The sequence below is a fragment of the Streptopelia decaocto genome (genome assembly GCF_964273445.1).
Source record: "Streptopelia decaocto genome assembly, chromosome: 12".
Lineage (NCBI taxonomy): Eukaryota > Metazoa > Chordata > Aves > Columbiformes > Columbidae > Streptopelia > Streptopelia decaocto.
This window is the reverse complement of record NC_138667.1, coordinates 5233666-5258750: the sequence shown is the minus strand read 5'-3', so window position 1 is coordinate 5258750 and position 25085 is coordinate 5233666. Positions and strand designations below refer to the sequence as shown.

Sequence of the window (25085 nt, the reverse complement as noted above, 5' to 3'; positions counted from 1 at the left end):
CCCCAAAGTAGAGCACTGTATAATGTCTCTGTTAGCGAACATTTTATGGGTTAATCTAGCATGTTTTAGCTGACTCAAGTACCATCTTTCCATCAGGTTTTATAATTTTAGGCCTACCAGGTGGCTTTTGTCCTCCTGCCACCATCAAGACACAAGTAAGAACTTCAGGAAAAAGCCCATTTAAGCCTCAGCTGTTACCTCCGGGTGACAATAAAGCTGTCCTTCTCCCTGCTCCAGTGGCTCAGGGTTGCTATGAAATTTGATGTCCCCCCAAACCTACTATGTGATGCGTTCATCTCATCTGTGTTCCTGATGGCAGCACTTTTTTGGACATCAAGTAGCAAGTGGTGTCAGTGGTCCCAATGAAGAGCTGCAACACTTTATTTCTGTTTCTTTTTCTCCTCCGTGGCTTGATGACAGTATGTCAAGATAATACCCAATGTTAGCAGCCTGTTCTGTAATTCTGGTTGAAAGGGTTTCTTCCAATTTATGCCTTTTAATTAGAAGCTTTCAACCTGTAATTAGAAACTTACACCAACCCAACCTTTGTTTCTGAAAAATTGCATTTGTGGTTTAGGCAATTCTGGTAACATAAAAAGTAATTATTTTTCTTCATGTGTGAAATGAGAGTGCTCATTAATGCACCCAACAGGCAGAGGATTTTGTTTTGTTTCAATTTGTTTTGGTTTATTGCAATAAGTTACATAACAAAGTATATCAGACAAGCAAAAAAAACCCAAAAAGGTGGTTTAGGTAGTAGATGGGGCATATCTAATCAGAGATTCTGTTACTTCGCCACTCTGGGAGTGCAGACAAGCTGGGGTCAGGGGAGCAGAGGCTTGGCCATGCTGCAGCTCCAAGCCCCCAAGTTAGAAGACACCAGCCTGAGACCATTACTTGACCAGCTGTGATGCAGACTACACAGCTTGTGACAAGAGACATTTGGCGGTGAGTTTTTTGTAATAATAATTACAGGCTCTGAAGTTCCATCTAGTGGCATCAGTAGCAGTGCTGTGGCTTAGTCAGAGCTCTTGATCAGCCTGCTCAGTGATAATGTCATTTACTGTCCCACTTCTGATCACGGCAGGAGAGGGGACATCTGTCCTTTGATTTTGCTCCATCCAGAGCTGACTCTTTGCTCCTGCTTCTCACACTGTTTCATGTGGCTGGTTCCTGGTAGAGATCATGGTAACATACAGGGCTATCCTCCATGGCAGGGGTGTCAAACTCATTTTCACCAGGGACCACATTGAGCCTCGCGGTTGCCTTCAGTGGGTCGAATGTAATTTTAGGACTGTGTAAATGTAACTACTCCTACATTTATACAGTCCTAAAATTACATTCAGCTCACCGCGAGGCTCATGTGGCCCCTGGTGAAAATGAGTTTGACGCCTCTGCTCTATGGGCTGAATCTTCTTGGTCCAACCTGCAATGCGCTGGTTTTATTGATCACACCTGTTCTCTCAGCTGATAACGTCTTTGCCAAACAGTGCCGGGTGGCACTATCCCTGCTCAGGATGTGGTCCCTGGCCACTCAGCATCTTCTTCTGGCCATAGTCAGGCCATGTTACATGGAGGTTTCCCACCATGTGGCACACTAATGACTCTGGATATTCCATCTTACCAATTAAGGCTGAAAGACTGAGCCTGGCAGGACAGAATTAATCCTGCAGACAGCTCTCCAATCAGGTGTGTCAGGCACAGCAGGGATTCGGAGTAAGACCCATCTACTCACAACCCACCAGGTGAGGACAGCGAAGATGCAGTCATCTCTATACTTTAAAAAAATAGGAATAATTCATTTTGCGTCCCTGAATCCCTTCCCTGGCCACTTAAACACACTATCGTCTTAAACCACATCTGTATTTACCACACATCATTTTCAGCTATTTCCCAATTACTATGATAATTTCCTTCCTTGATTTATAAGCAACAGATTTTTTTAATTATCCAGATGATTTTAATTTTCTCAGCCATACCTCCACTTTGTTAAACATTAATCTCCTACTTTCCTCTTCGACAATCTCTGCCCTTCACCATTTCTCCAGTTCATAATGAAACTAGATCTCAATAGTATTACACAATACATTTTTCTCCCTATATTAATTTGATATCATCTGTTTGATCTCTGTTTTTGTCTTCTAAATACTATATTTGGCTTCTTGTAAACTATTCCATAAATCACTTAAATAGTCAAAACCCCACAAACTCTAAAACATTTAGGACAATTTTGCATAATTACATCTCCTTCAGCAATTCCCATGCTGTAGCATGGTAGGCAGTCACAAAGAATTTACAGTTGTATTTTGATTTTTCCATGTTTTTCTAGTTTTACTGCTGAATAAGCTTTGGCTAGTGCAGAGTGTACTGGAGGACTACAACAGAGAACTTGCATTGTGGTGGGAGAGACTACAGGCTCAAACTTTTCTTCTTGCTGAGGGATGGCATCTTTTTCAGAGGTAGATAGAAGCTGTTTCTTACCTGGTTAGTGCTGCAAGCCGGTACCATTCCTACACACTCCTCTGGTCCTCGTTTGTCTAAACCCACTGAAATCTTCTTTCAATATTAGCCAAGCATCTTCCTAATACTGGCTTTGACTTGCTTCGTGATGGTTTCAAAACCACTCCTGTTACTCAGTTAACCCTCCTCCCCAAGTTGTTGTCTCAGAAGAGACTTTAAGATATTTACCACTATATGGTCAGGACAGTATTGTTTTAGCATGGACTCTGTTTAGGAAAAGTTCACTAAACACAGTACCTGCAGCATAAACTAGGTGAAAAATAGATAAACTGCTTCGTTTGGCACTGAGCTGAAGTTAGCAAAACCCGCAGCATGTTTATTATATTTCTTGTGTTTAAACACCTCTTTTTGTATTGCAAATGTAAGAGCTCTAGTTTAAAACAAACAAACAAACAAAATGCACTAATAGAATAAGGAAAGGAAAGTTGTAAAATGATATTTAAGGCATTAGCTTGAGATGGAATTAGCAGAGCTGAAGCAGGGAGAAATGGTCAGGACTTGATAGATGCAATAACCAGGAGGGGAGGATGGAGAGAGCAGACAGATACCCACAAACACACACTCTTGCCTGTTCATTCATCCGTCAGGGCTGCAGCACTTGTAGGACTATTCGTGCAGTGTGTTCACTGGGTTCCCTATCCAAGGAGATATTAAAGCTTACGAACAGTGTTAAGCACAAGGGTAATTCATATTATTTTCTCAATTCCTTTTTCTCTTGACTCAGCTTTGTACAAAATCTCTTTAGCATCTGTGTTGCCCAAATACAGACAAGCAAAGTTGTTATGCCTCTTGCCATTTGAACCAGACTTATCTCTGGCTCAATTAGAAAACTATAATTTCCAATAAAGCATCATTAGACCTCTGCTCCTGTCAGGTCTCTGACAGATTTAACTGGATTTTCCTTAGGAATTAACCATGGTTAGTGGATGATAGCTGGAAGAATTTTCATTCATTGTCCACTAAATTGTATTAGGAATTACATGAGGCTTTAGACTACCAGCCATAAAGATCTGTTTCAGAGTGTGGCTGCACTGGAATTGCCACTTATTAGATTTGTAGCATAAACACTGAAAACTGTATGGTGATACGCAATTTCGAACTAAACAGTATTTACAGTGATGGGCAGAATTTACAATTAGATGACATGATAATAATAAATCCTTGTTTACTTCTGTAATTAATGCTCCTAAAAAAAATACTGTGGAAACCTTCCATAAGCAAGATTTATTTCTGCTGATTGAGACTGTAATCAGATGTCCCCATTAAAACAGTAACTGGTGTGCTTCATTAAAATGTAATTGAAAACAAGATTTATGTCAATGCTAGGCAATAAATAACAGGGATACGTATTTCCTTATTAGCGATGATCTCTTCTGCAAGCTCTCAGAGCACTTGCTGCTTTTGTACTGTGCCACGTACGTCACATTTTGTCAAAATCATGGTATCTTGGAGTAAAAGAGACATTGTGTATTTTGATTTTAACCTCTCACTCTGGTGTACCAAGGCCACCTGCCTTTTTTGCTTCTTCCTGTTTTATATTAGGCTCACTGTTGTTGCCATATTTTAGCTTATTTTGTTCTAATGAAATGGCAGTGCTTACCGGTAGGAAGAAAATCTCGTGACAAAAGGCAGAGCTCAGGGCAGAGCCTTTTGGTCTTTCGGAGAGGACAAGTCTTTGTTTGAACTTACGATCTGTTGAGGTTTTCACCAGCTGGGTGCAGACCCAACCACTTGCCTCTACCCCTGAACTCTTTCTGTTCCACTACAAGCAGAGGTAAGGAAATTAAAAAGAAAGTTTAAAAGCATTCTAGAAATAGAACCTAAGCCTGGTTTCTCTGCAGTTCCATAAAAGCTAATTAACTTGCAATTAATGCAGAGAAAAGTATTGTGTTTTCTTCTGTGAAGAGATATATATAGGATAACACACAAATATTGGAGCCAGAAGTGTAAGTCACTGTGAATGGGTGATTCCCATTGATTTCATTGAAACAAGGGAGTTAGAATTGAAAACAAATTTCAACCTGAGATACTGGTTCATTACCAGCAAATTGATGGAGCTCTACGTTTACTTGCTAGCATAATTTACCAATTGTATGAGATGTAAGCAGGCACAGTGGTAACATTGGCTAATTTTATGCTCAATGTGAAATCTTATAGCTGGTCAGATGGATACCATAAGAAATAATTAGACTCATTAGAAATAATGGGCTACAGCTGCAGTAATACATGCTCTATTCTCAGTCCAGAGGTTTCTAAGCAAAATTAAATTAGCTCATGCTACCACACTGCTGCATCATGTGCTCCGCACCTCCTGAGAGTAAACTTCTTTTTCCATTTCCATACTGCAGGCAAAGTTTGTGCCCCCCCCCCCACCCCAAAAAGTCCCCTGTTGGGGCCAAGAAATTTTGAAGCTTGGGCCCATTCCTTGCAAATTTTAAAAAGTGGCAGCAATAGGTCTCCAGCTCACGTTAACTCCTTTCACATGTTGAGGATCGTCCCTCTAATGTGCTGCAGCCTTTGATACCGGCCACAAATTGCAAGTCCTGTTTGCATCAGTGCTGAACCCAAGCAGATATTCCCCCCCCGAACTATTTGCGTTAAATTTTTTTATTTTAAGGAAATTCTGTCCATTTTATTGGAAGCATGCCAGCAGCCCCTAGCCAGTACTGCCTTCACCTCTGTGGTATCCTGCCTTCTCCCCAAATTCTAAAGGCTGTTCATAATAGTAAGGAAAGCAGTCCATTATCCTGGAGGGGATGAGAGGGACAAGAAGGCTGGAATGCTACTGGAGTGATTAATGAGGCTGTTTATGATGAAGGAAATGAAAACTAGAAATCTGGGTAAGTAATGATCTTTCCAAGAAAATGACTTTTACTGGAACCACAATACAAACTCACTGACTTCCTTTAAATTATTGCTGAAGTTTTCAAAGTGAAGCAGGGATGGCACTGAAAATTTTGCTCTCTTGTTGATTCCCAGGAGCTCAAAATTTCCAGCGATAACAGGAGAGGGGTTCACTGCTGGATACACGTGTGCCATCACCTCCCTTTAAAATGTGAGGTGCTTTGGTGATAGGTTTGAGTAAAAGGGCTTAAGAGGCACATTTAGCACTGTCCATTAAGCATGGTGATCTGGAGCAAGGCTCCCCCTGCATATATCATCTTGCACATGGATGTGCAGGCCAAGTGTGCTCAGTGGGAGGAACAAGACTAACAGTATTTTTGATGAAGGCAAGAGCCTAATATTGCAGCTTTGGAAGGATCAGTTATCCATCTGCCAGCCATCTATCTTTGGCTACGGTACTTACCTGGCCTCAGTTATTACAGTATGTAACCGCTTCACAACCACTAATATATTTATCTTTTCACCCTCCCTGTGGAGTTAGGAAGTGCTGTTACCTCTGTTGCAGAACTAAGACCTGAGATTAAGGGTCAGATTTGTTAAGGCATTTAGGTGCTCAATGGGATTTTCAAAAGTACCTAACCCCCGTTGTAATAAGTGGAACCTGGGTACTGTGATAGTTCTGACAATCCTGTCACTTGTGTCTTGTCTTTTGAAAGTTTGGGCTTACATGACACCCCAAGATCCATAGGAGAGGTTCCCATGCTGTGGGTAGTCACCCAGACAGGAGACTGTCCCTTCATCCACCTACTGGGACACTGTAGGTGGGACAGGAGCAAGGTTATGGCAGTGGGAAGAAGCAGCTTATCTCAGCCATGAATTCAGCATCCTGTAACTCTGTGGAGAGCAGTGAATTTGTCCTCCTCACACAGCTCTGTGAGAAAGGTCAGAATGCAGTCCTGGAAATACCGGAGCAAAAATAAGCAGCACCCACGGTCAATAGAAAGGGCTTATGTGCCAATTGCTGGGATGGAAAATTCAAGAGCAGGAGCAAATAATGAAACAATCTATATTCATGCAGCCACCTTTCTAGCCTGCTGCTGTAAGTACAGGCTTACGTCTGACTGGGAGGTGTGAATCCTACTGAAAGTCCAAAGTATTGCACTGGAAAACAAATGTTGATTTTGAACAAATTATTTGTTCATCACTAAATCATTTTCTTTCATTATTAGTCTCCAAATTGGTTCTGCTCTAGAAGACAGAATTGGGTTTAAAAGCAGAGTGTCTCTTAAATATTTGATTCAAATGAAAGTATTCAGTAAACATTACTCAACCCCCCTAGAGCATAAACTCCTCAACTGCTTTCTCTGGCTTTGCATAGATTTTTCAGCTCCAGGCTTAAAGAAAGGTGTCTCAGGAATTCATTCAGGATATCAGAAACTAATCAAATTAAATCCTTTACAATCATATGCTCCTCAGATGCCAAGGACACTTCTATTAAAACCTTTCTGTCCCTGTTTACAGTAGCCTAAATTGGGACAAAAGTCCCGTGCAAACAGATGGAGTTGCACCGATGTTGAACATGTAAGAGGGAGCAGAGTCAGAGACTCCAAGCCCACGACACAGGTACAAAACCATGTGGCTGCAAGCCCAAGTTTCTCATCATTGGAAGAGCTGCACTTTGCTGTTACAGTACTTGCACTCATTACCATAGTTTCAAAGTTCTATAACAAAAATAAAACAAAACAAAAAACAGAACAAAACCAAAAAGACTCACCAAATACAACTGGGCTTCAAAATGCTACTTTAACGTTAAAGGAATGGGATTTAGTTAATTCAGCATCTCAGCAAGATTGCAGCTGTCTGTGCTAGTGATTGAGGATGACAGAGTGGAGGTCAGCTCAGCTAACTAAAAAACACGTGTTGCTGCAGGGAGCAGAGTGGATTACGGAGCAGCAACAAAGCCCTGGTGTTCTGCGCTTGTCCCACATGACACCATGGGAGGTGCTGGAGAAGGCCCTTTGTGCAAGAAACTCTGGAGGGATTAGGATGTGTCTAAAATTGCATGGGTTTACAAGATGCTGTTGTCCTGTGTGTAGGTTTTCATTGGGTGGAGGAAGGAGAACAACTCAGTCACTTTTGTAGATATGAAAAGAGAATAAAGCTTTGGGACAGTGTTACCTAATAGTTTCCCAGGTACTCAGGAGCTTGGTCAAAGCATGAATTTAACTCAATTTGATGTTATGGACACCTATATGTACAGGGCAAGATATATAAGACAGTTCTGTCTTAATGCCCCGCACCATGGAAGGATGTTCACTGGTTTCCCAGCTCTCCGCACTCTCCAGTAAAGCAATGGTGTAGCACTGGGAGGCTGCTCCTGTACAGAGCAGGATTTGAGAGCTGCTGCTGCAAATGGGTGCATTTGCACCGTGGTGTCTGGACACTGTTTTGCACTTACAAGATTCATTTCTCAGTAGGCAGAAGAACTACACCATTAACAGATGAGCAAATACATTGAGACAGCCAAGGCATCAAAGGAATTGAAGAGTCACCAAGATGTCAGAGAGCTGGAGAGTCACTTCTCTGTGATTCTTAGGAATTATTTTATCCTCAGGTTAGCTCAGCTGTCTTGGGATTTGGACACATCCTCTGGTGAATTTAGCTACAGTGGCTTTAGACATTACTGGCCCCAGCTCTCTGCTTCTCCTCTGGAGGATCCTGCCTCGAGCAGAGGTGGCAGCAGGACATCTGTACCTGCATCCCAGCCACTGCAGCTCAGATCCTGGGGGCTTTGTGCAAGCAGAGCATCCTTTATTTTTCAGGGTAGACACCAGCTTTTGGGCTGCACCAGCAAGGATGACAGTGCACGGTATCCCTGGGCAGAAATCTCCAGGGAGAGTGTGGGACAGGCAGCATGTTAAGCCACCATAATGAAAGCCACCAGAGCGCATGTGCCAGAGCCCTGCGGCTGTGCACTGTGACTATTTTTACCATAAAGAAATTCTAACAGATATTGGAAAGGCAGTTATTGCAATTGGAAGGTCAGAGGGAATCATATCCCAGGTAGCACTATTTAATGTCAATCATTCTTTGCAAGCTTTTTCTCCTCCATGCAATCTGCAAGTCGATCAGGAAAGAAAAGGTGAATATCAGCAGTCTTAACCTTAGGTTCCTCATAAGGGAACCAGCCTGTGATACCAGTGGAGGGATCAGAAGAAGGTTTATGTAAGATACAGCTTTCGTGCAGAGCACAAACAAAAAGCAGCTCAGGAAGATTGTGCCGAGGCTGCTAAACTTGAGACCATGCTCATTCCTTGGGCTGTGTATGCCTCAGTTCTCCCCTGAAATTTAGATTTAGTTGAGTCAGCCACTGTGGATGAGTTTGGAGTTTTGAGAGAAAAGTGTTCAAAAAAACAGCAATGCAAAGACAACTAACAAGAGGGAAAGTCGTAACCCGAAAAGTGCCACACAGAGGGAACTGTGCCTTTGCTTTATTGAACTGTTGGCTGCAATAAATACAGCTGAATTCCCTCAGTCTCCCGTAATGTTGTCTCAGTAGCAGCAGGAGTCCATTTAAGAATACACTTACTTGCACAAATGATTATATATGACAAGCAGAGAAACAGCTGAAGTGCCACTGCGGTGATGTGAGCAAATCCTGAGAGTGCCCCAGGAAGCTCAGTGGTTGTGTCCTGCCCTTGTGCTGCATTTTCTGTCGGTGCTGCCTTGTGCTTCGTTTTGTTGGTGCTCCCTGCCCAAAGCAGTTGAAGCAAAGGAGCTTCTGTTCCAGTCCTCCTGCCTCCTTAACCTGGAGAGATCGTAGTCTAGATTTTGTGATGGTACAGTAAATAAATGGTGATGAAATCAACTAAGAGGATATTCCCAAAGAGGGAAAATTGTTTTTTATTAGCATTTTCAAAACAGAAAGTAATAAGAGACTGTATTATAAAAAAGAGACAAGTATAATACAAGACCAATGAATGGATAATCAGCAAGGGGGACTGAACCTTGTGTTTCTACACCTTACAGCATTGACTTCACTTGCCTGAACTAAAAGGTTTGGCAGTGTTATACGGTGCTATAATGGGGTTGTCTGGTACCTGTGTGGACTATCCATGGTTAGGAGGAGCTGAAGCACAGCAGAGGGGTGCATGGCTGTGTGCAGTGTGATGTTAGCATAGAACTGGAGACAAGGATTTTGGGGGTCTTCAGCCTGGTTTTGTTCATTGATTTCATTATGTCTTTAAACCCTTCAAAACCTCACATTGTAGGGAGTCAGAACTAACTTGTTCCTGCTTGAACAATGGTTTAATGAAGAAAAGTGCTGCACTCTCTGTGTAGGTACACTGCTTTGCCAATATCCCTCGTTAGCACTGATCATGTAGAAATCTGAACTTGCACATGAGCAAGCTGATCATGGGGGAAGCTTTATTGCACCTTGCATCTTGATGCAGCATGGCAAAGTTAATATTAAATGTTAGCAGATTGGATCTGTGATGTTTTTTACCACATTGTTCATGAATTCTTGCCACTGACTAAGCCAGGTGTGGATCTGAACGTCAGTAGGTCCTAAGGTGCTGTGCAATGGGCAGTCCAGCTATGCAGGGTGACAACCTGAGACTGAGCAAGAATATTCAAGCCACTGGGCTCTGTAACTCCCCTTTCTGTTCCAGACTGGAGTCACCAACGCGCGCGCTGGTGATGGAGGCTCCAAAAGGCATCGAGATTAACGCTGAGGCCGGCAGCTTGAAAGCCACGTGCAGGACAGAGCTCAGGCTGGAATCCAAAGACGGAGAGGTAAGCAAAGGGCATCAAGCCCCGCGGCAAAAGCAAACCAAGCCACACATGTCCTGCAGATTTGTAGCCTTGTGAGTCACTGAGCCGCTGCACTGGAAACACTGGTGTGAAAGCACGGGCGCAGCCTGCCCGGCTTAGTTTCTGCTAGCAGTGATTGAACATATCATATGCAAACGAGACTCACTCCGTGGCAAAGGCTGATTCATTATTTTTAAAGAGCTTGGATAATAGCATCTGTTGCTCAAGCAGATTTATGCAGCTGTAAAATACACAGCGCTCCTAAATTCTTTGTTTCCTTGTCACTTTGAAACAAGATTTACTTGGCTAACGTAATTAAATCTTTTATCATACATTTTTCTATAAGAAGAGCTTAATTCACTGGCATTGATCTGAAAAGCTTTGTAGCTGATGTTTTCATTTTGGAAAGAAAGGGAACATTAGGACACACCAGTTGTTGCACTGGTGGAACTTCTAGAGGGGAAGAGAGAATAAATAAAACTGGTAATACAGAACAAAAGTAAAATAGGTGTTGAGTTAAGCCTCTTCCGCTGTCTCAAAAATACATGGGCACGTGGTTCTCATCCCCTCGTCCTGCCACTGTGATGGAAAACACCAAAGGAACCCACCGAGAGCCTCAGTAGGGGGAGCCTTCCACTGAACGCAACCTCGCAGCAGCAGGGCTTCAATCTAATCTAATGTTTTACTATCTTAGTGTCAGGAGCAGTAAATAGAATGGGATTTTTATTGCAATTTCTGTTATTTCTAAACATTTTTATTTTAAGACATTCTAAATCCAGACCACATCTCAAAAATACAAAAAAAAATATCCCTACCTAATATACCACAATTGAAATGCAAGGCATTTCACTGCTGCAAGCAGTTGCCTTGATGTTTTTAACACTAAGTTGCTTTTAAAATGCATATATTGACCTATATCTTTCAGGAGATTAGATGCTAATTAGATACTAAAACTGGAGCCTCTTACTGTAATTGCAAGATAAGAGCAAATACTGTCAGTTGCCCTGTAATATTCTGGTGTGCAGGTTATCTTACTGTGCTCTTCTCGGTGATGTTAGAGCACTCGCCTGTAGCTGCCATGTGTCTCAGAGCTGCCACATGTTCGCTTTTATGTTCTGTTTTATAAGGAGAAATTCAGGTCTGTTACGACATTTAAGTTATTTTTAATATACATGAAAGTGTTAAGTGTATACATAAAATATACATAAAAGTCAGTGCCGTGAGCCTGCAAGTATAACGGGCGATGGGATCAGAGCGCCGGAAAATCTGGCTGAGAAGAGCGGTTGTGTGGACGTGAACCATACACACACCCCAGCTAGCAGTGAGGTTCCTCTGTTGGGTGAACCCAAACACAGAGGTGCCCCAGGAACTACAAACCAAGAAAACATGGTGGGTTGATTAACAGAAATAAACTGGAGGTCTTAGGTGGCTCATGTTAAAGGCAGATGATATGCTCAGCCAGATTGGTATCAGACTTTCCCATCTGAATACACTTCCCTACCCAGGTGTTGTAGCTGCTGAGTTGTCTGAAGTCAGGTTCTTTAAGCATGAGATCAAAACCAACTAATTCTCTCTCTCTTTCTCTCCCTCTCTGCCCCCCTCCAACTTCAGATAACATTGAATTCTGCAAAAATCAAACTACCTAACTTGCCTCAAGGATCTTCCTCTTCTGCAGGGTCCAGGCAAAAAATCTACGAGCTCTGTGTGTGTCCCAACGGGAGGTTATTTCTGTCTCAGGCAGGCAGTAGCTCGACCTGCCAGATAAATACAAGCGTCTGCCTTTGAGAGACAATTTGCAGTGGGGCATCGCAGGCAGCACAAAAGCCAGTTCTGGTCTCACAGATTGCAGCTGCCAACTATTTTTACTAGAACACAGAAAGCCTATCAAAGACATTTTTTTGTGTGTGCGCGCGCGTGTGTGTGAATATATATATAAAAATATATATATTAAAAATATATATATATCCTCTGTGTAAAATGATGTTTCAGTACAAGGAATCCCAGGGTGACCCTGTTACATTTGTGTAGCATTTCTCTTTCCCACACCAAAATTTACTGATACAATCTGCTAAATTGGACTTGACGCTTTGATCTTGTTCTCAGAGCAATGGGATTGCTGGCTGGGCAAGACCCTGGAACTGATGTAGACCCACCAACATACAAAGGGAAGAGAAGCATCTCTGATTATTTTTGCACCATGAAATCAGTGGCATGAAAAAAACAAAAAGGAAAAAGAATTGCCAGATGTTCTCTACTGATCAGCTAGAGTGACCCAAGATACCTGACGTTAAATTACACTCTTCAATTTTCACCCGAAGCATGGCTCCCTATTGGGAAAGATGGATTGCACTTGGCTAGTAGAGATATCCGGATCTTCTTGCTGGAGTAATCATGTATTTTTCTGAAGGGGTTTGAGAGTTGCCTGTGCATGGCCAAGGGTGCCTTGTGTTATTCAGATGTGAGGCATCAGCTCTAAGCCTAACCTCAAGTAATCTCTGTGTGAACAAAACCGGTGTTGCGTTGCTTGGAAGGAAAAAAAAAGTGAAATTTGGACTAAACAATAAAATCCTGAATCTCCTTAGTTAACAGGTGTCCTGGCTCACCCTACACTCCTACCATTAGCACCCGTAGTTTTTAAAAGACTGAACATACCATGTGAAGGTGGAAGGATTTAAGATTTGGACATTAGCTATGAAAACCTCGAGAAACGAAGAAATCTACCTATTCTATCCATAGAAACAAAGAAATTAATACAAATTAGATGTGTAATGTAGATGCTGTGCCAGAATTTTTGTCGTCTTTCTTACCAGGCCATACAGTCCAAGGTCACTTAGATTTGGTGGAGACTGAAAATATCAGAGATGCTGACAATGAAACAGACCTCTTTTATGGATTTATAGAGATTATGACAAAGCCAGGTTACTGGAAAGCAAGAGCTTTGGATGCCGGATCCTCTAGAATTTGAGCCCCGAAAACTCTGTGGTTGCATCTTTTCGTGGTTGCATTTTTCCATATTTTAAAGTCCAGGAGTCACTTATGGACAGGATAAAATGCAAAATCTGATCTGATAACATTACTTCCACTGTTCAAGTTTTGAAAAATAATAAGAGCCCAGATCATTGAATTCTGACCCATAATTGCATCCACATGCATGTAAAAATCCTTGAAAAAACAACTATACTAATTACCAAAAAAGTATCCACAAGGACAGCAAGGTTTCTAAGCCACCGAGATGCTTTTGAAAAATATTACCTCATGTGCAAATATGACAGATCTATACCCATCCCTAGTGATATCTAAGCAAAGCTGGTGTTCTTCAAGCAATCTTCAAGATAAAATGTAGCTCACAGAAATCTCAGAAATAATTTAGCCTATTTCTTTTTTACAGATTTCCATGTATTTTTTTGTGATCTGGAGAGTACCAGGGTTTGGTTTTTTTATATTTTACTTTAAATGAACAATTCTGGCTTAATCCAAAACTGACTGGACACAAAGGAAAGATTTCTGTGGAGTTTAAGTTAGATGTGTTGCTGCCTAACAAAGCAGCAGTCCCATAATTTCTTTTTTCCTGAAGGAGGATCGAACGATCCACTTTTATTTCAGTAATATGTTCAGATTAATTAACAAAAATCCAACACTATTTGTTAACGATGTCATTATTATGTCTTGAGTAAACGTTTGAATGCAAAGGGTCACCCAGGATAACAATTGTATTGGGACACAGGACTAAACCATCTCTGTTCAAAGAGGGGAATTGTGCCTATGCCTTAAGTCAATGCACTCAGCAAGGAGAAGCACATCGTATTTATCTTGTTATTAAAACTAGTTTATTTGGGGGGAGGGACAGGAGGGTGTCTTGGGAACCGGTTGTGCAACTTAAAACAGATATATTAATGAAATGCATCAAGACTGTAGGGGCACTAGGAGTGATACAGACTTTTTTTTACCATGTTAAATATAGCAAAATACTGTATACGTTACCTCTGGGACCACAGCTGAAGTCCCATTCATAGTCCTACATTTACTGTAGAGTTTTTTTTCTCTGTTTCATTTAATACTGATCACAAACCTTACAGCAAACATGGCCCAATTCATAAACAGATCCCATGCGAGCAGTTGTGAAGACACATGCTGCAGGAAGAGTGCTCTGTACTGAAAATGAGTTGCATTAACCTCCCCATCCCAGGAGGATTAATGCTGGTGAGAAAGGCAATGTTGAGTGAAGGGACTGACCCAGCAGGGGTGCTGCATCCCCATTTCCATGCTCCGCTCCCAAGAGGCTGGTGGTTCAGTCCTCATCCTTGTACTCCCTCTGCCAACAAATTAATTTTGGGTGGCTGGTCTTCTCAGCTGGGCTCTTGGATGAGGTTATCACCTTCTCATATCATGAAGGCCATGAAACTGCTTAAAAGACATTCAGCCGTTTGTTTTCATACAAATTTCTATGGGGGAACATAGGGAATGACCTCATCTTACACATCAGTGCCATCACTGCAGACACTTCTCTGAGGTGAACGAAGGGTACCTTAATTATTTACACAAATGAACTCTAGTTGCTTCAACATATTTTACGATCGTGTTTCCATCTTAAAAAGCATAAAATTTTATGTTGTGTTAAAAGATGAGGAATCATTGCTGGAAAGATTGAAACAGTATAGAGACTTGTAAATCATTTGAGCCCTACTTGAATTTGAAGGCAGCAGTTTAGATGATGGTACCTGCACTTGTGCTGGCCACATAATTAGTCCCTGACAGTTCAGTGAGTGGTAAACCAGAGCAAACGGGACTGTGTCTGAGATCCCAGGGCAAAAAAAAAGGCATGTTTTATAAAAAAGCAGGATACCAACATGTCCAGCTATATCACGCTTCACAGTTCATTGTTGGGGCTGCTGTGGAGTGACTGACTCATCTGATGGACAAAGCAAATGTGTGAGAGTCTCTTTTCCTCTTGCCTTGCCCAGAAATCCCTCACCCTTGCTGTACCCATATGGGTTGGTTTTCCCTGAGTCCATTTAAATTAGAGCCTCCGGGACTGGAATTTCTTCCATATGCTCTACCTGCTATCGATAAAAATGCCAAAAATTAGCAAGAGTTTGTGTATTTCTTTGTGAATCGGGCCTGCAGTTCAATTCAGCATTTGCAATTTGGGGAGATGGCGTTTGTGTCAAACTGGAGTTTAGTTTTGCCTCCCAACCCTAAAACGAGGATGGGGTGGGTGGTGAATTTGTTTCACTGAGCTTAATGGAAGAGATGCCGACAAATTCGTGGCCTGAGCTGGGACAGGAGCTGGGTAGGTGACAATTCAGGGCACTGAGGACAGTGACATTGACTCAGCACGGTGTGCAGGTCTGTGTAGCAAGCTGTCAGCACAGAAACCCATTGAAATGCTGGTCAGGGGACTGTGATACTAATGGCAATATACCTTAGGCAACCATGAATACTGCAGCTAAAGATAAATGCATTTGTGTATTGTAACTCTTCACTTTATAGAGCTTTGAGACCTTGTTAAATTCACTTTAAACACAACATTATAGTAAGCAGTCGAAAAAATGACCGCCAGTGCTCACCTGCAAACCAATACCTTATCCATATGTAGTGTATGACCATTCTGCTGTCATAGGGGAGTTAGGGTTTCTTCTAAAGCAAAAAGACTTTGCTATTAGCAAAAGCAGAGATCCTAATACTGGCTATACAACTCTATCCTTTCTCCAAGCTTTTCTGTAGTTTTTTTTGTTTGCTTTTTCTGTTGTGTTTTGGGGGTTTTTTTGCTGTTTTTTGGGGTTTTTTTTTAATACTTTTTGAAGTATATTACCCAGTAGTCAGTGAAATAGGTAGCTTAAGAATACAAAGAGCTGTTAATACTAAAGGAAGTCATCAAAAGGGGAAGTCAGTAACTACTAAAATATATGTAAGGCCTCTCCTAGATATACATCTTCAGAAAACTAGGTATGTGCAAGTGTGATTTGTACCTGGTTCTCAGTCATGTGCTGTCAAACAGCTGTATTTTGAGAGGTTTTTTTTCTTCTTCTTTAATCATAAATATCACATTGCACAAACAAAAAAGTTTAAGACATAAGCCTGAAGATACCATCTGCAATATATGGTATAGCAAAATTATGTCTAAAAAAAACCCAAACCTCCTTAGAAATTGCTCCATGGTTAAAGAGAGATTCCTGTGGAACTTGGGAAGATGTCAGGTTAGTTCGCATCATACCTAGTTTGCAAATACAGATGTTCTTAAAGGAAATTAACTTTTGTTGTCATAAGATTTGCGCATATACACACACACACATATATATATACACACATGCTCACAAACACTTGTTTACAACATAAGCCGATTTTCTTTATATTTGTTGTTATGGCTTTAAGTTTCACGTTGGAAAAGAGAGTGAGACAAAGACCAAAGACTTAAATTCATCCCTTCTCCAGTTGCCCTCATGCCTGAAATGCATTAACTTTAATGGTGCTTTTTGAATTGGGCAGGAAAAAATACAGGTTTAGCGTGAAGCTGCATTTGAAAGAGTAAGTGGCAGGAAAATTCTAACTTTGTTAACAGCAAGAAAAGGAAATAATGTGAAAAACCTTTAAATGTGTGCAGAGGACAAGGCTGCCTGAAATTTGAAATGTAAGAAATAACCCAGCGTGCTAAAAGACATCATCCTGGGCTGAAAGTATAAATAAATGGAGTAAATGCTACTGGCTGTTCACCTACCTGCACTCGAGCGTTAGCAGATCAGGAACTCCAGCAGCTCCCCAGTGAGGATGAGCAACTGTGCCATAATGATTTCGTTTTTAAAGTGCATACAGTAAAAACAACAACAACGACAACAAAGTTAAAGGTTTTATGGCTGACATTTTAGATTTTGAAATGTCATCATCCAGAATTCACCCCAGCAAACTCAGGGTGCGTTCCTGCAAAGCCTTGCCAGCTACTGGATTGGTGCTTTTCGAATGTGAAAATACCAGCCTTTCTGTTGCCGTTGCTGTTGAGGAACACAATCCTGGCAGCGTTTTTATTTTCCACATTTTAACCTTTTTCCTCAGTTCTGTAGTTGCTGTGTAATATTTGGGTAGCCAGAGTCCTGCCCTGCATGGGGCTGAGTGCAGGTGATCAGCAGCCCACAGACCCCCATCATGTTCATATTACCCCAAAACCTGCGTGTAGCAGTGGCACTAAGGTAAAATTTGAGACTTCCAGGTAAATTCTGGACAGCAATTGCTGTGTTTTCACGGCTGAGTTTATGGCTGAATGGAGCGGGGTTAAACACTGACGTGGCATCGATGAGATTATTCAAGCGAGAGTGGAGTGAATTAAACAAGGCAGGTAGGAGGGAGAGGGGAGAAATGGCTAGAGACATCACCCTAATCACAGTAATGCAGCAAAGTTTACACTCTGTTTACACTATTATACTTTAAATTAATACCATCCATTTTACTAAATATGGTAGCAATTATGCTTGATCTTTCATGGCGCACAGTGGAATTACTGTCACTGAAACCACTTACAGCTTGGGCTGTTCAATATTGCTAGGGTATTGCTTCCATCCACAATAACCACAGTGGCTTGGGGCTTGGATGGAAATTATAGTGAATAGCTTGTATTTAGAAAGCTTTTAAGTCTGCTGTGGTTGAGAAGCCCGTGGTTATGCACATACAGCCCTGAGGCTTTATCATTTCAGGCTCTCTTGTCCTGCCACTTGAATTGCATTGTGCCCTTGTGAAAAGCGACACACTTTCTTTATGCAGGAAAAGATGGATATATATAAAGCTGCAGGATTTTTATCCGAAGCAGAGAAGAAAATATAATCATGGTGCACCACTGAGATTTCCCATCCAAATCACTTTAAACTAGAGGTGTGAGTCCCTTAAATATTAATTTGCTACAAGCGTAATTCCTGAGGGAAAGTTATCACTGGTGCCACTCGCAGGAAATGTCCCACCTTATTACAGCCGGGATTTTCTGCCACCAGTCAGTAGGGACAGACGGGCTGCCTGTTCAGAGGAAGCCGGATTTCCTTTGAGGCAACTCATCTCCATAGATCGAGTTTTTGTTAGTTTTTAACGAGTATTAAAAGAAGTAGGAAGGATGTGTCCACTTTGAACCAATATGTAGTTGTATGTTTGTCTCACATTATATTGGTTGAATCTTTCTGCCTGCAGGAGAAAAATATCAGAAGGAGAAATTTGTGTGAAAGTCTCAGATTTACATTCTGCCCTGCTACCGAATGCTTCAGATAAAAACATGCAGCCTTAGTTAAACAGTCTTCTCTTCTAAGATTAAAAAGGATTTTCTGGAGCCTTCATCAGGTCCTACCCAAATGGAAAGTCTCACCATTTCTAACGTCTTTGCCATTATAGGAATAGACCCATTGCAAAGCATAGGTCACGTGCATCTTTGCATGTAACAGGAATTTTAAATTGCATTGCGCTCTCACATTTTTGCCCCATTCAAAAGGCTTAACTGCTGATAGGAGATAAAGCATTCCAACGCTACTGATAAATGCATTATCGCTTTCTAAAGCAATGCAGTTTCTTTGGTCTTTTAAAAATTTGCTCATAACTGAGTCCTTGAGACATCCTGAGGCAGGCTCACCCTGGTGAGCAAAAGAATAATTATTCGTGGGCGGTTCTATTTTTATTGAAGGCTGGATTGTAGTTGAACAAAATGTTGCTGTTTCTCCCCACTTAGCTGCAAATGCCACCACCCCCCAACACTACAGCAAGATTTCTCTGGGCTAGCTCTGGGAGTTGGCTCCTTCGCTAAACCAGAGCCAGATAATTTGACTTCATCTGGGTCCTCCTCTGGGCTTGAGCACTCAATTCCAGTGCTATTCTTGATATAACAGATAATGAAATACTTCGGCAGTATTAATGATTTTGTAGGTGAGATGTATCTGCAGTTTGAGCGGTATAAATAATGCTGGTAGTTGTTGGTTGCTGTTCTAACAAGCCTTTGACCACCTTGAAAGCATCGGCCGTAACTCCAGAAAGTGCAGCCAAGTAGCTCTTAAACCAGCCTCTGCTCTGTCCTGTTAATACCTGTACAGCATCCCATAACCCTTCTTGTGGGTTATCAGAGCAAGCACTGAAGGTAAAGATGCACGAGTCCTGCCCTTGCTTGGCAAAGTAAGAGCATGCTAGAAACCTCATAAAGAGCAGATCTGAGCAATTATGCAGTATATTTGTTGAAGAAGGGCTCAGTTGGCAGCACTCACACCTGGATTCCTCCCTAGGTCAGAGCTTTTCTTGAGCTGGAACCCACATCTGAATCTGGGTCTGCACTATGCAGTAGTTAGAGAAGAGGGAAAGGATTGAGCTGCTGGATCTGACTCAGATGCCTTTGGGTTTCGTTTTGGGTTTTTTTTGCCCATCCCTTATTTGAATTAGTTTCCTCGTGCACGAATGCCAATAGAGTTGTTGATACTAACCCAACAAATGCTCCACATAGGTAGACCCAACAACAAAACAACATTCAATGTGAGTCAAAGCAAAACTCAGTTCATCTTCAGCAGTAGCGTAACAGGCATGACCCGTATGCTATAGCAGTTTTCATCTGTGATGGTAAAATACCTTGTCTGACCTCTGCTCTGATAACCACCAATGATCTTGACCATGTAAACAGGAAAAAATGAATTTAAGGTCTTATCACAGTTCTCAGTAAGGAATTCAGATTTGTTTGGCTTTCTTCTTTTTAATTTATGTATGTGTGTGGTTGTGTGGGAAAATATAAAGCTTTTTTGTATCAAATAACATCAATCCTTGCACACTCTATGCAAAATTTTGTAAGCATTGCAATAATGCTATGAATTACACAAGGAACTATTTTAACTTTATTACACTTTCTGTATAAAAAAAATTTGTATTTAAATGATTTCAACTGCAATCTTGTAAAATATATTAATAAAATAATGATTGTTAAGAAGGAAAGATGCGTTGAGGGTCTTTTGTTTGTTTGTTTGTTTGAGCATGGCAAACATGAGTTAGAGCTCAAACTTTCATCACACTCGTGTTCCATTTCACAGCATAAAGTCCTTGGATATGTTCATGCCAAAAATGCTGTAGAGGATGAAATGAGAATCTCTGCAGATGGCTGTTGGAAGAAAACCTGTCATTGGCAAACAAAAACCAAATCTTCCCTTTGCGGAATGTGTAGTTACCTACTTGCTTACAGTTTCGTTGAACTTCTCACGCTTGTCCTACACTAGTGTCTCACAGCCAAGACGTGTCGCAGGCACCGAGGTTCTGCCTGAGCATCATAAACCTCTGGGAGAAGATCTCTTGCTGGTAGAGGGGATCTGGTGCTGCTTGTGCTCCAAACCAGTGGGACCTTTGGGTTTTCCAAGGGGGACCAGAACTGGGTGCACAGAGTGGGGAGCACGAGCTCAAGTCTGCCTGCAAAGAGATAATAATTAAAAACAAAAAACAAAACAGCAGCATGGACCAACTCACAGAAAGGCTCTTGAAAAACCTCTGGCTGTTTTAATGATCCATCAGTTTTATTTTAATTGGCTAAATAATCAGATGCTCATGGGTGACTCTGCGCATGCCAGGCAATCACTTGTGAGGGCATTTTGCAGGAGCTGGGTTTTAAATATGAATTTGTTTGCCCTGGATTTTTGTCAGTAAATGAGAGCATTGATTGAGGCTCATTATCTAAATGAACAGCAAGAATTCAATCCGGCTGAAAAGATGTGCGTGCCTTCCAAATGCACGGAGTGCAAGCCCAGTCCTGACAGCAGAGACTCTGCCAATCCCCGGCTGTAGGGACACTTGCTCACCAGTTTGTAGGGGCTACTGTTTACCGGGCTCCAAATAAGTTCACTCAGTACTGTTTGGTGGGCACACACAGTTTTTATTTCACTCACTGGGTTTTGACCTGTTTGCACTTAAAAAAATAAAAAAAAAAATAAAAAAAAAAAGACATCTTTCAGCTGAAGTTCAGCTGCAGTTCTTGGCCCAAATTTGGAATTTCTAGCAAACTGACAATGAAATAATTCATTCATTAAGCCCAATTAAGAAGTGTGTTGGCAGGGACTTCACAGGGCAGCAGGAACTGGACCCTTCTCCCACCCCAGCAAATTCCTGATCAGCTGCCTGTAAATGTGGTGGGATTTAAGCAGTGAGTAGTTATGAAATTCAGCCTTAACAAGAGCGTATTTGCAGTGCCCCCATGCTAGAAATGTGGCGTGGCACTCAGTAGCAACTGTATGTTAACCATTTTTAAAGCCTGGGAAGCTGTAGTTAAGAACAGGGTTTGTCTTTCAAAATTGACTCCTGGGAAAACTATCACAATGTAATTTCTTCGCAGGAGTCTTGCCTTTCACTTTTAAAGGAGTACTTCCTGATTTTTGCTTGCTTTCTTTTCTGCTTCTATAGGTGATGCATTGTTTCATTTCTTTTTTTCCTAAATAGCAAACTGAAAAGATGAACCAAACTAACAAAAGAAAATAATTGCAAAACCAGAAGAGAATCATTGAGATGAAGTGAGTCCATTTCATACTCTGTAAAGTGACAACTTCAACATTTAAAATTTCATGTGCAGCTCAGTTTTTGTGTTTGTCATCTAAGTTTAGTACAGACAAGTTGCTGCTGCTGAAGTTCGGTTGTTAAATCAGGGTGATTATTTTTATCTTGTGAACAGTGTCCAGAAATCAGTGATGAGAAGTACCTGTTCTAACAGTTTTTCTCCAGTGCTGTGACCTTGATTCCTCGCTGCTTAAACTGAACAGAAAACTCCTTCTGAATTTAGTGATGTTCAGATCTAAATAGCTCCAGTGCCAAATGTATCCCAGAGGAAAATTACATGGCCTCATTTAATAGAGAAAAAGCGAGAGTCTGGCCAGCATCTAGAACTTGGCTTCTGCAGTTATTACAGAATAAAAAGCAGAGTGTATGTAGTTAAATATTTCATTCACACTATCGGACTGTTGTAATATACATTACTGATATGATCCGCATTTTTAAAATTGGGGTTTGTGAATAGCCCTTCACATAACAGCTCTGCTTCAGGCCATCACACAACTAAGCTTGTATGACATCAGCTGTGGTATTTTCCCTTTCACACCTACAGGGACATGGGGGTTTTTACACCCCCTTCTAGGCTTCGCTTTCAGTCTCATAGGCAGCAGAGCAATGCAGGCAGAAACGCCCATTGCCTCCTCGCTGGGGAATGCATGTGCCCATCTGCTTTGCTCCATTCAGTGGGTGTGTGTAGGGAGGGGAAAAGCACAAAACATCTTTTAAATGTCTGAAATAGCCTCATTTGGCTTGGTTTCCTGCTCCCGCCGCTGCAGCAGCCTGGGCTCCTGCTGGGCCTGGGGCCGGACCCCTCCTGGGTCTCCTGGTCCCACCAGCCCTGGTCCCACTTCTTCAACAGCCCCATTCCTGCGCCACCTCCTGACTCAGACTATGACACAGAAATACTTGAAATGACAGCATAACTCAAAAGTACACAGGAGACAATAGGACCTCTCTGCTGCTCGGTGTCTCAGCACCTCTTCAAACAAAAACTGTATCTGCATTACCTGGTCTAAATGCTACCTACAACTTGAGTTTAGCAGCTGAGAGCTCCAAGTCAGCCAAAGGATGCTGAACATGACTGAGGTGGGATTTTACGTCTTGAACATGGCTCTTACATCTGCTTTGCCAGATCAGGGAGATTAACTAAAACAAAAAAATAAAATAATAAAAGTTAACAACAACAAACAAACAGTACACACACTAGTGGTGCTGTATCTCTGTATGACTGATGCTCTTAGCCTGAGCCTCCCTCCTTCAAGCAACGTGCTACATCTCCTGCCCCAGGGATGGGTGGAAGCTGGGGTTGGCTGCACCATGCAACTGTGCCAGCACGTGGGATGCTCCATAGCACAACATACTCTCCCCACCATAGCAAGAAGTTTGTCAGCAGAAACAAGATATGGTTTTCACCTCAGTGTGTCCCACATGACATATTTATATGGGTTTCAATGCTCTTGCAGGAACAAGCAGAGGGCTGAAACAAGCAGTGTTAGAGCTGACTCCCAGAGAGGGCCGCATTTATCTTAACGCCCTTGTAAACACAACTTGCCTTTGCAAACCATCTCTGCAAAGCAGCTGACTGCCAAATCCAGGGCAATGAAAAACTCCACATTGCTTTCTAGTATCAGCAGGCTTAGGAATAATAACCAACTGGTTGGGCGGGATAGGGAAAGGAGGGAAGGGGAGAGAGAGAATGAAGAGAAAGAGATCATGCATGGGGATGGAGGAACACATGCTTCTGAATAATGTGTCATTTTCATGTCAGTTGTAGCAATTCCCAAAAGCATTTGGTTATTTTAATAAACCCCAATCTCAAAAGAGAGTTTTTGCAACACAATCATCTTGAACCATAATAAGCAAATTTGAAAATAACTATCATCTGCTATAAAGACATTAAAACATCTATAGTGGAACCACCAGGCTGTGAATGTTACGGGAGCTCTGCACACTTACATGCACATGATTAACAAAGCAAAAAGAAAGTAGAAAAGCACTGTCACTTTCAAGAAAACCCACAACCCACCACCCACACAATGAACTTTGAAGCACAGAATGCAACATGCGATGAATTATTTATGAATTAATTTGCAATGAACAGTTTAGCAGTCAAAGGAAACACAAGCTGGCAACACAGCCCTGCCCGAGGTGACAGCAGGGGACACGAGTGCACTGTTGCTGTGGCAAGAAGACATTTTGCAGTACAAAAATCCAATTCCTAGCAAACACCAGCCTGGTGTACTAACATCCCAACGTATCCTGTGACCCCACTTGCACACTACGCTGGCACATACAATCGCTCCTCCGGTGCCAAGTGACAGACACGAGTGCTTTTTGGTCTCCAGACATCTGCTGTGGCTGCAACTGCTTCTGCAAGAGGAGTCGCCCACTGCCCCACATGTTCCCCCACCTCACTGGTTTTGTGCTAAACTAGAACATAAGTACAGCAGGCTGCTGCTTAAAGGCTAATGATGGGAACAAAGAAATCAGGAGACATAAAGGCCACATCCTGCTTTCAAATTAATTCTTTACAGCCAGACTATAAAAGGGGTTGTCCCTGCCCAGTACTGGGCTCTGCAGTGAGGGCTCCACACCAGCAAAAGCATTTAGCATGACATTAAATTAATGCTTTTATGGATTTTTTTTTCCTCATTCTCAGCTGGCATCCCTGGTTTGCTGAGCCTCAGTCCTGATGCTGGCTGTGTGGCTGCATGGCATGCTTGGGCTCACCTGCTGCACACCTTAGTTCTCTAACATAAACCTGGACCATGGGCATAAACAATAAACCGTAGGCTCATTCGGCTCAGGAGAGCTGATGTGAGCTAGTCATTTCCTGAGAAAGACAAGACTAAGCCACCAGAGCCAAAACAGGAAGGCTAAAAATAAATAGTTAAATAATAATGATAATAATCTGAGGGCTACTGCTCTCAGAAGAATATTTTCATCCCTGCTTTGCATGACAACTGCAGTAGGACCTTAAGATAAGCCTTAGAAGGTGAAGGAATGGAAATGGCAAGCAACTGAGGGTAAATAATTCATTCAATAAATTACAATCAATTATTTGCAATTAAAACACATTTATAAGCTGCTAAATTCCATTAACATTGCATGGCCTATATAAAGTGGCCCCAAATTGCATATTAAAGAAGGACCTGGGTTTTTTTTATGTTTTCAATGTCACTACATAAAAAATAATTAGGTGAGGAGCACATTGCCCATCATGCAGCAGGCTGAAAGATATAATGCATATATTATAGCACTTTAGGCTGCAGCACAAATCTGTTTGCAACAGGAATAAAAACAGAACATGCTTGGGACCACTGAGAAACCAGGTTCCTTCATGAGATGTGCAGCTGATCTAATGCTGTAATGGCTTCAGTGTCGTG

The 25085-nt window shown here is 41.8% G+C and overlaps 1 protein-coding gene across 6 annotated transcripts in view; it reads left to right on the top strand.

The window, feature by feature from the left end:
• SGCD (sarcoglycan delta) overlaps nucleotides 1-20109 on the top strand; it is a 326557-nt gene extending 306448 nt beyond the window's left edge. For 5 of the 6 annotated variants that reach the window (XM_082063327.1, XM_082063323.1, XM_082063324.1 and 2 more), the window contains 2 exons: nucleotides 10038-10161; nucleotides 11791-20109. In XM_082063327.1, the coding sequence (XP_081919453.1) occupies nucleotides 10038-10161; nucleotides 11791-11964 (298 nt within the window). In that variant the 3' untranslated portion in view covers nucleotides 11965-20109. The remainder of the gene's footprint in view (nucleotides 1-10037; nucleotides 10162-11790) is intronic. The other variant, XM_082063328.1, reaches the window with a different exon arrangement.
• Nucleotides 20110-25085: the final 4976 nt, after the last annotated feature.